Below are 11,034 nucleotides of genomic sequence, written 5' to 3'. Positions count from 1 at the left end.
ATCACTACAATATATACATATAAAGTGGGTATTTTGTTTTAAATAGGGGTGGATCAGCTTAGTATAGCGGAAAGATTGTTGCTTCCATCAGTGTAATTGTCTGCATCATTTCCAGTCCCCATATCTTTTTTTGGTAAATATATACATGTACAAACATATGCATACATAAACATTTATACATACAGTGGGGAGAACTAGTTGAGACACTGCCGATTTCACAGGTTTTCCTACTTAAAAAGCATGTAGAAGTCTTATCATAGGTACACTTCAACTGTGAGAGACGGAATCTAAAACAAAAATCCAGAAAATCACATTGTATGATTTTTAAGTAATTAATTTGCATTTTATTGCATGACATAAGTATTTGATACATCAGAAAAGCAGAACTTAATATTTGGTACAGAAACCTTTGTTTGCAATTACAGAGATCATACGTTTCCTGTAGTTCTTGACCAGGTTTGCACACACTGCAGCAGGGATTTTGGCCCACTCCTCCATACAGACCTTCTCCAGATCCTTCAGGTTTCGGGGCTGTCGCTGGGCAATACGGACTTTCAGCTCCCTCCAAAGATTTTCTTTTGGGTTCAGGTCTGGAGACTGGCTAGGCCACTCCAGGACCTCCTTAGTTGCCCTGGCTGTGTGTTTCGGGTCGTTGTCATGCTGGAAGATCCAGCCACGACCCATCTTCAATGCTCTTACTGAGGGAAGGAGGTTGTTGGCCAAGATCTCGCGATACATGGCCCCATCCATCCTCCCCTAAATACGGTGCAGTCGTCCTGTCCCCTTTGCAGAAAAGTTATTTGAGACTGTGGTCCCAGCTCTCTTCAGGTCATTGACCAGGTCCTGCCGTGTAGTCCTGGGCTGATCCCTCACCTTCCTCATGATCATTGATGCCCCATGAGGTGAGATCTTGCATGGAGCCCCAGACCGAGGGTGATTGACCGTCATCTTGAACTTCTTCCATTTCTTCCATCCGAATAATTGCGCCAACAGTTGTTGCCTTCTCACAAAGCTGCTTGCCTATTGTCCTGTAGCCCATCCCAGCCTTGTGCAGGTCTACAATTTTATCCCTGATGTCCTTACACAGCTCCCTGGTCTTGGCCATTGTGGAGAGGTTGGAGTCTGTTTGATTGAGTGTGTGGACAGGTGTCTTTTATACAGGTAACGAGTTCAAACAGGTGCAGTTAATACAGCTAATGAGTGGAGAACAGGAGGGCTTCTTAAAGAAAAACTAACAGGTCTGTGAGAGATGGATTTCTTACTGGTTGGTAGGTGATCAAATACTTATGTCATGCAATAAAATGCTAATTCATTACTTAAAAATCATACAATGTGATTTTCTGGATTTTTGTTTTAGATTCCGTCTCTCACAGTTGAAGTGTACCTATGATAAAAATGACAGACCTCTACATGCTTTGTAAGGAGGAAAACCTGCAAAATCGGCAGTGTATCAAATACTTGTTTTACCTATATACAGTGGGGCAAAAAAGTATTTAGTCAGCCACCAATTGTGCCACCAATCCACCATCATTTGCAAATAAATTCATTAAAAATCCTACAATGTGATTTTCTGGATTTTTTTTCTCATTTTGTCTGTCATAGTTGAAGTGTACCTATGATGAAAACTACAGGCTTCTCTCATCTTTTTAAGTGGGAGAACTTGCACAATTGGTGGCTGACTAAATATTTTTTTGCCCCACTGTACATACTTGTTTTAGAATATACCTTTATTATTCCCTGCAAACCCTACTACCCTTCCCCCAATTGGAGTAAACTAATACATCTCATGCACATTTTACAGACACAATCTATTTTACAATAGTTATTTTGTTTTTAGTCCTTCCTCTATTTCTTACGTCCATCCAGTTTGATTTGTATTTGTAACCGGGCTATTTCACAACATTTCTGAACCTATATATAAAACAGCATGTTAACATTATTAAAGTGACCAGTGTTGGATGACTATGTACATAGGGCAGCAGATACTAAGGTGCAGGGTAGTGACAGTGTCAGGCAGGGCAGGGTACTGGGCATGGGTGGCAAGTGATGACTGTTTAGCAGTCTGATGGTCTGTAAATAGAAGCTGTTTAACAGTCTCTCAGTCCCATCTTTGATGCACCTGAACTGTCTCCGACTTCTAGATGGTAGTGGGGTAAATAGGCCATGGCTCGGAAGGGGTCAAGCAGAATTTCTTCAGCTTCCTGGGGTTGAAGAGGCGCTATTGCGCCTTGTTCGCCGGTGTGGCGGGACCATAAAGGGGGAAGCTTAGTCAGTTGTACAGCTGAATGCCTTCAACTGAAATGTGTCTTCCACATTTAACCCAACGCCTCTGAATCAGAGAGGGGGGCTGCCTTAATCAACATCCACGTCTTCAGCGCTAGGGGAACAGTGAGTTAACTGCCTTGCTCAGGGGCAGAACGACATATTTTTACCTTGTCAGCTTGGGGATTCGATTGGTTACTGGCCCAACGCTCAGTGATGTGAAAGCCAAGTAACTTGAAGCTTTTGACAATACACCCTAACTGTAGCCTATAACAATGTAATATTCCCCAAAAGACTATCTTAATTTATATATTCACAATAATAATAGTTAGTATTAGTCGTTTGTAATTCTGCCTGACCACAATTTATTCATAATTTATAGCAGAACAGCTTACATTTGTAGAATGCAAAGACTACTCGTGCTCGCTCTAGTTTAGATACCACTGTACAGTATTACATAGACATTCCAGGGGTTACAGCAGAGAGTTTGGCTATAACTGACAAATTAATGAATCCTTATAACCTGTCTGAGCTATAATAGGCTAGGCCTAGTTTGCTAACTTGCTTATTATTACAGTACTGGTAATTGCATGGTAATAGGATCACTTAGGGCCTGGAGTTTTTACTCTCATGACTTGACCAGGAAAAATTGTGGGGCCTTTGTTGTAGACCTTAAGATGTGCTCTATGATTAACCTAAGGTTATGTTTCCAAGTCAACTTACTCACAAAGATTAAAATGCTGATCTTGCATGCTCAAAAAAGTATCTATTACCCTTGCCTCTATACAATGCAGCTCTGCCAGGACACCACAAGAGGGCCCTTAAACCCAAAACAAACCCTAACAACTGAATGTTGGGCTGTAATATTTAACATTGTCCGAATATACAGTAGTTATGTGGCAGTATAAAATGTCTCAATATTTTATGCACACCTTTCAAAATGACAACATGCTGAAGGTTGTGGAGGTGTGGTTAAGGCTGAGCTTTGTGAATAGAGGGGTCTGTTATTGACATTCTGAGTCCCTCTCTTTTGTAGGCATGTCTGTTACCATGGTAATTAAAGCATTGAAGTGGTGTGGCAGGCACAGTGATCAAGCTGGGCCCCCAGATACTGAAAAGGGGAACACATTTGTTCTGCTTTTCCTTCCTTGTTGGTCATGTGTTGTGTGTGTTAATATATTGTAACATTATAAACAGTGACCGACATGTAGTCACTGTCACCAAATTTCCAATTTACAGAGGGGTGTAGGGATCATGGATACCCCTTAACGTGGCCGCCCTCATCATTATTCATACTGTGTAGCCTAACAACACTTCCTTGTCTAATTCTATATGACAGAAGAAAGTACTGTATGTCACTAATAGGCCTGATGAAAGGACACACAGACTTCTTAAATGTCCAATGCAGCTGTTTTTATCTCAATATCAAATCATTTCTGTTTAACAAGTATGTACCCTACTGGGATTGTGTCTTTTTGACCAATTTAATTTAAAATAAAAATAGCTTCTTTAAAAATCCCAGTAAAGTTCTGAGGAGTATTTATGTCTGGGAATAAAGCCCTTTTGTGGGGAAAGACTAATTCTGATTGGCCCAGTGGGGAGACAGGCCCAGCCAATCAGAATTCGTTTTCTTTTTTGTGAAGCTATTGTGTCTTTTTGGCCATTTTAATTGGCTTCACCCCTGCACAGTCATGTGAAATCCATAGATTAGGGTCTAATGAATTTATTTCAGTTGACTGATTTCCTTATATGAACTGTAACTCAGTAAAATCTTTAATTGTTGCATTTATATTTTTGTACAGTATAGTTATTGGCAGAGAAGTCTCTTTCTTATTGATCTATTAACTAATTCACCCCCTGCTGATGTCACCAGGCAGGCCAGAACTCCATCCCACCAAAACTTCTCAAACAGCTTTTACACCAAGGGCATTATAATCAATTTCACAGTATTATTCCAACCTCATAGTTTTGAAATATATCACGTTTTTCTCTGCACTGGGCCTTGAAAAACCCATACAAAGCACATCCTGCAGGAACTGTGAAATTTGTGCGGCCTACAAATTTCCTCAACATTTTGTTGATAACCACTAACATTTGCAGCAGATTTATTTTATCCAATAACAATTTATTTAGTTAGCCCTACACTCAACTGTATTTTTTTTTAAATCTAATTAAACTGCATGGGTGGCCAGGCAAAGAATGCAAACGGAAGCGCTCCTCGGGAGGGAGGGGGGATTTAAAATCTGCTAATCCCCCTGTCCTCAATCTTTCGACAGTTCTGGAGAGAAGGACCGAGCAGGGCAGTCACCTGTGGGACGTGTAAGAAATCCTGAGATTACAGCAAACTATCACAACGTTCTGGACTGTCTGTATAGCATACATATGCTTTTATTTTTATAGTTGCTAATGTGTCGTTAATTTAGATAAGCATTTACTCGCGTGCATCCGTTAATTGCGATCTACATCGAACGGTTAATCCTATTTGATAACGCTCCCAGCGCACGGGACTGGAGCGACAAAAGTGTGTTTTTCAGGCCTGAAGATATTGCTGTTATTGAGATATTCCTCGATGAGCGACACAGATAATTCCAACACGGATTCCAAATTGGAATCTGTCATACAGGTGATGTCATGGCCAGTGCATGATTGCACTTTGATTTATCGTTCTTTTTTATGGTGAATTGGTATTCTCCTGTAAATAATTGATTTACAGAAATATCAATATGCCACCAATATGTTATAATTATGTAGGCTAGTTGTAATTACAATAGACTTCTTCACTGGGGATGCTGATGGTTTAACACTTCGACAGAGATGCCATACATTCTGCTCTATGTTGTGTGTTGAAAATGTGTATGTGCACTCTGAGAGTGTGAGGTCAGTGTTCTATTCTGAACGCAGCTCTGTGGTAGACAGGAGTGACTGCTGAGACACCACCTGTCCTCATGGCACTGTGCACTGCAGGGCCCTGAGCTTTAGTCTGTCTCTGAGGACATGAACTCACAAATAAGATAAGGATTGCAGAAAGGGTAATCAAATGGAAATTGGAGATTTTATTTGTCAAAAGTGTCCACATTCAACAGGATAATCAAAGTAGCCTCACACAATACTAGTAGGTGGCTGCAACAGCTGTTATCCTATCTTCAATGTACATGCTCTCTCGCTTTCTCTCCCCCTAACTCTCCTTTCTCCAATATAAATGCTTCTGTGTCTGTCTTCTACCAGAGGCTGGAGGAGAGTGTGTTGTCTGAAGAGAAGAGGCTGACAGTCCGAGGCGCCTCCCCTGAAGACCCACCTACGTGTTTACCTGCACGAGTCCGAGAGATCGTTACCAAGAACCTCAACGAGAGCCGTGAGTGGGATAGAGATAAAACTGCTGAACAGTTCATCAAATGTCTGCCCTGACTATTTGCATTGACCCCCTTTTTATTTACACCTACTCTCTTGCACCGGCTCTATGCACACTCACTGTACTCTACCCACACACTCACTGTACTCTACCCACACACTCACTGTACTCTACCCACACACTCACTGTACTCTACCCACACACTCACTGGACTCTACCCACACACTCACTGGACTCTACCCACACACTCACTGGACTCTACCCACACACTCACTGGACTCTACCCACACACTCACTGTAATCTACCCACACACTCACTGGACTCTACCCACACACTCACTGGACTCTACCCACACACTCACTGTACTCTACCCACACACTCACTGGACTCTACCCACACACTCACTGGACTCTACCCACACACTCACTGGACTCTACCCACACACTCACTGGACTCTACCCACACACTCACTGGACTCTACCCACACACTCACTGGACTCTACCCACACACTCACACATACTATACAGTCACAATTCAACACACACACTACATACTCTCACACACACAAAACACACTCACATGTAGACACACTTTCACACTCTTCACATATGCTGCTGCTACTCTGTTTATTATCTATACTGATCGCCTAGTCACTTTACCCCTACCTACATGTACATATTACCTCCACTACTTTGTCCCCCTGCACATTGACTCGGTACCGGTGCTTCTTGTATATGGTCTCGTTATTGTTATTTTGTGTTACTATTTCCCTTTTTTTTTTTTTTTTACACATTTCTCATCATTTTTAACTCTGCATTGTTGGGAAAGGGCTCGTAAGTCAGCATTTCATGCTAAAGTCTACACTTGATGTATTCGGCGCATGTGACAAATACGATTTGAATTGAGTGTCCAATCACCTGATTATTCAAAAAAATCACAGATGTTTTCAAAGTAGTGTCCTGAATATTGAATGAAGTGCTGTGCTCTTCATTAACACAAGTGGTTGTCTGCGCCTCTCTCTTTCCCCTCCCCACCCCAGCACCAGGAGCCATGTCCTCCGTGATGTCTGTCCAAGAGGAGAACCGGGTGCTGCAGGTAGAGCTGGGAAGGCTGGAGGATCTGCTGGCCCATAGCAGGGCAGACCGAGATGAGCTGGCTATCAAATACAGCGCCATCAGCGAGAGGGTAAGAGACAGAGAAGAGAAGGCAGGAAAAATAGATTGAGTGGAGAGAGGGGGAGAGAGAGAGAGAGAGAGAGAGAGAGAGAGAGAGAGAGAGAGAGAGAGAGAGAGAGAGAGAAGTAAGTAAAAGATAAAATTAGATTATCCAGGAAAAGATAACAGGATTAGATGTGAAGTAAATAAGTAAATGGAGGTTGAGAGAGGGAGAATGAATGCATTTGTTGTAGTACTACACTAACCTGGTTGCTAGAGGAAAATATTTGGTGGGTTTAAATTCTTGACCCACCAATGTAGTCTGAAATCTTTCCCATAGAGGACTAGTCAGAGGAGTTGCCATACACCAAACACTAAAGACAAAGTAGGCCACAGAGGGGAATTCCGTAGGGGCATTTCACAGACACATATACGGAATACCAATGTACCCCTATCTCAATTCTCCTTTTACTATTTTCTTTGTCTGCTTGGAAGAGTTTTGTCCGTCTCCTTGGTTACGGGACTGGAATGAAGTGAAGTGGCATGTTGCTATGGCGTTCGTCACCCCTGGTGATTGTAAACAGAGGCTTCAGAGGGGAGGAGAGGGGGGGATCAGGCTGGGGGGGGGGGGGGGGGGGGGGGGGGGTCAGTAGTATCGCGTTAGAATTTAGCCTAACTTATTGTGGTTGTACATGCAAGGTGTCAGCTCTAAAACAAACCGGATATATCTCCTATGTTACCTTTGATCTTCAAATGTTCTTCAAATGGTGATTCAGATAACCTGCAGTTAAAATGACTCTTCTGACAAATGACACTGATGTAAATGTAATGCTAAAATCCAACACCCAGGCTACTATAACATGACTTCACGTCAGTGCTTTATGGCTAAATTGTAGAATACAGAGAGGCTTATCTGTATAGACCCAGTTGTTGAGACCTACAGAGGTTCCTATGGAGACAGGTTTGTGTTTACTGCTTAGACTGAACTGTGGTGTTCTCCATGGAGAGGCCCTGAACATTCATTACAGTGCTGTTTACAACTCTCCTCAATCACAGAGCCCTCAGAGAAACCATTTTGGTCAGATACGGGTAGGTAGATGTAACTACCTTGCACCATGCAATAATTCTGAATTTATAACATAGAATTATGGTAAAACATTTCAGCATATTTTATTTTATTTATTTTCTATAGCATACCTGGCAAACCTGAAGAAAGACAGGGGTTACAAATCAAATCATCCCCCCCATGTGTTCTCATCCACATAGCTAGAGCAGGCTCTCCGCCTGGAGACAGGTGACGGGGAGCGGGATTCACCAGAGTCTCGCAGCCAGGCTCAGCAGAACATGGACCTGCGCCGGCGTCTGGACGAGGAACAGGCAGCCTACAAGCGTAAACTCACAGCCTACCAGGAGGGCCAGCAAAGACAGGCTCAGCTGGTGCAGAAACTGCAGGCCAAGGTATCACACTATGATGCATCTGTTTCCATTCACCTCCCATATATTTGGAGGTTAAAGGGTGTTTTACTAGTTCATTTATAGGCCCGTAATTGTCTGTCAACCCTCTCAGTTGTCAACAGAAGAACACACACATGAACATAAAGCAGGTGGTGGCAGTGTTTTCTTTTCGTGGTTGTAATACGGGATGTAAGTTCATGAACCTCATAGATGTCTTCCTGTATGACATCACTGTCCTACAGACTCTCTTACTAAGAATGAAAACATTTGATGCTGACAAATGGGAACCTGATGCTGATTACCTAGTCTATATTATGTCACCAGTCAGAGAGCAGATCACCTCACTGTGTCCTCCCCTCCAGGTCCTGCAGTACAAGAAGAGGTGTGGAGACCTGGAGCAGACTCTAGTGGAGAAGTCCTCAGAGCTGGAGCAGCACAGACTGAGTGTTCGTACTGCTCTACACCACTATGGAGACATTCTGAAACAACTAACCATGCCATTTAGTAACAACATTGAGTTAATCTACAATTCAATCTGATGCATGACTGTCATTCTTATTTCCCTTTAGGGTCGTTGTGATATGTCCAGCAACAGCCACCATCGAGACGAGGAGGATCCATGCGGCGACCTGGAAAATGCTCTCATCCGGTTGGAGGAGGAGCAGCAAAGGTTAGTGATTGGAATCTGCCTGGGCTAATCAGCAATGAAACTAATGACGTACAGAATTCAATGCAATTGATGCAATGCCGTGTTATGTTCCACAGGAGCAGCAGTCTGTCTGCAGTGAACGCCATGCTGAGAGAGCAGTTGGAGCAGGCAGGACTGGCCAATGAGGCACTCAGCCAGGACATACGCAGACTCACTGCTGATTGGTCCAAATCCAGGGAGGAGCTGGAGCAGAGGGAGTCTGATTGGAGGAGGGAGGAGGAAGTGTGTATTATAGTTTTTGTGGATGGCTGTTTTCAATTTTCATATTAGAAGCACTTCTCTTATTTCTGTTACGTGACATTGACATTTCACAATTTCTCTCACTTAGTCTTTCCACAGTTATTTCAGCAGTGAGCACAGTCGTCTGCTATCCGTGTGGCGACAGGTGGTGGGCTTCCGTAGACAGATCTGTGAGCTGAAGAGCGCCACAGAGAGGTCCGAACAATTAACTCACAACACACTGCATTAATGCACTACATTATATAGTTGCATGCTTGTGTCTTTGAATTCTTTCATATTTCCCCTTTTTCCCTGCCAGGGACCTGTCAGACATGCGTAACGAGCTGGCCCGGGCCTCCCACTCTGTCCAGTCGTCCTGCTCCGGCCTGTCCTCCACGCTGCGCAGCCGGGAGGGAGGGGCGGCTCTGGCCCTGGAGCGGGAGGTGGTGCTGCGGGGGCAGCTGGAGCTGCAGCTCAGAGAACGGGTGGCTGAAATGATGAGCCTGCAGACCAGGACTGACGCTGAAAGGGCTGAGCTCAACGCCAGGTCAGAGAGAGAGAACTGAACACCAGGTCAGAAAGAGAGAACTGAACACCAGGTCAGAGAGAGAGAACTGAACACCAGGTCAGAGAGAGAGAACTGAACACCAGGTCAGAGAGAGAGAACTGAACACCAGGTCAGAGAGAGAGAACTGAACACCAGGTCAGAGAGAGAGAACTGAACACCAGGTCAGAGAGAGAGAACTGAACACCAGGTCAGAGAGAGAGAACTGAACACCAGGTCAGAGAGAGAGAACTGAACACCAGGTCAGAGAGAGAGAACTGAACACCAGGTCAGAGAGAGAGAACTGAACACCAGGTCAGAGAGAGAGAACTGAACGCCAGGTCAGAGAGAGAGAACTGAACGCCAGGTCAGGGGAGAGAGAACTGAACGCCAGGTCAGGGGAGAGAGAACTGAACACCAGGTCAGGGAGAGAACTGAACACCAGGGGCCTCATTTATAAACGTTACGTAGGCACAAAAGAAGGTCTATGCCACTTTCGAAGCAGATTTTGGGATTTATAAAAACAAACTTGACCGGAGAATGTGCGGTCCTCCACGGACACTTATGACCCATACGTACGAATTAGAAACTGCGACTCTGATGGCAGAAGGATGAAACTCGAGAAACGCTTTGAAATTGATACCATTGTGTAAAATAAATCAAAATATTACCTCTCACGTATTATATATGAAGAGTTCCCTGGAGTGCACACAAAAAACAGACAAAAAACATGATTTAGGATAATAATTACAAACGGAGATATCTGTTTTTGCAAAAGAACCCCTCAAATATGTTGTACAGTTTAATCGGGAATCATATTTAATTGGATCTGTAATTCTTAAACAATACTTGCATGTTATGAAATGTATTCTCATGAATATTAAGGTGAACAGTTGGACAAATTACATTTAAACTGATGCTGTTTACGATGCCTCAGTCGGGCAGATACCAGTATACAGTTTCATATATTATTATCACATGTTCGTTGCGCAGAACTGTCAGTGTGGTAATGGCCTTGTCATTGTCAGTTACAATCAGGGTAATTACCACACCTGAAGGTGTTACGCAACTGGGTGGCTTTGACAATCAAATGGTTGGATATAAGAAGTCATGCAATTACAACGCGTAATGACGCACAACGGCTGCTTTGGCACTGCTGGAAGATTTAGCCGTGCCTGTCCCACTTCAACTCCTTGGCAACCTCGTTAATAGCATCGATGGTGTCTCTTTGCGTTTGTAGGACTGCATCTGTGAGGACACGGCCGCTGGAGGGTTGTGACACACGAGGTGCAGTAGAGTCGCCGGGGCTGGGCGCACTCAGCTCCTGCTCAGATGCAGCA

General features: G+C 43.7%; 1 protein-coding gene across 2 annotated transcripts in view; it reads left to right on the top strand.

Annotated features, from left to right (window-relative positions):
* Window positions 1-11,034, top strand: part of LOC110494376 (rootletin) — a 43,060-nt gene that overhangs the window by 1,281 nt on the left and 30,745 nt on the right. The window contains exons 1-9 of one of the 2 annotated variants that reach the window (XM_036950429.1): window positions 4,535-4,885; window positions 5,488-5,614; window positions 6,653-6,798; window positions 8,034-8,225; window positions 8,585-8,668; window positions 8,792-8,892; window positions 8,988-9,153; window positions 9,260-9,366; window positions 9,470-9,697. In XM_036950429.1, the coding sequence (XP_036806324.1) occupies window positions 4,832-4,885; window positions 5,488-5,614; window positions 6,653-6,798; window positions 8,034-8,225; window positions 8,585-8,668; window positions 8,792-8,892; window positions 8,988-9,153; window positions 9,260-9,366; window positions 9,470-9,697 (1,205 nt within the window). In that variant the 5' untranslated portion in view covers window positions 4,535-4,831. Of the gene's footprint in view, window positions 1-4,534; window positions 4,886-5,487; window positions 5,615-6,652; window positions 6,799-8,033; window positions 8,226-8,584; window positions 8,669-8,791; window positions 8,893-8,987; window positions 9,154-9,259; window positions 9,367-9,469; window positions 9,698-11,034 lie in introns of those variants that run through there. The other variant, XM_036950430.1, reaches the window with a different exon arrangement.

Source organism: Oncorhynchus mykiss, chromosome 17 (genome assembly GCF_013265735.2).
Source record: "Oncorhynchus mykiss isolate Arlee chromosome 17, USDA_OmykA_1.1, whole genome shotgun sequence".
Lineage (NCBI taxonomy): Eukaryota > Metazoa > Chordata > Actinopteri > Salmoniformes > Salmonidae > Oncorhynchus > Oncorhynchus mykiss.
This window is presented reverse-complemented; position numbering and strand designations above follow the sequence as displayed.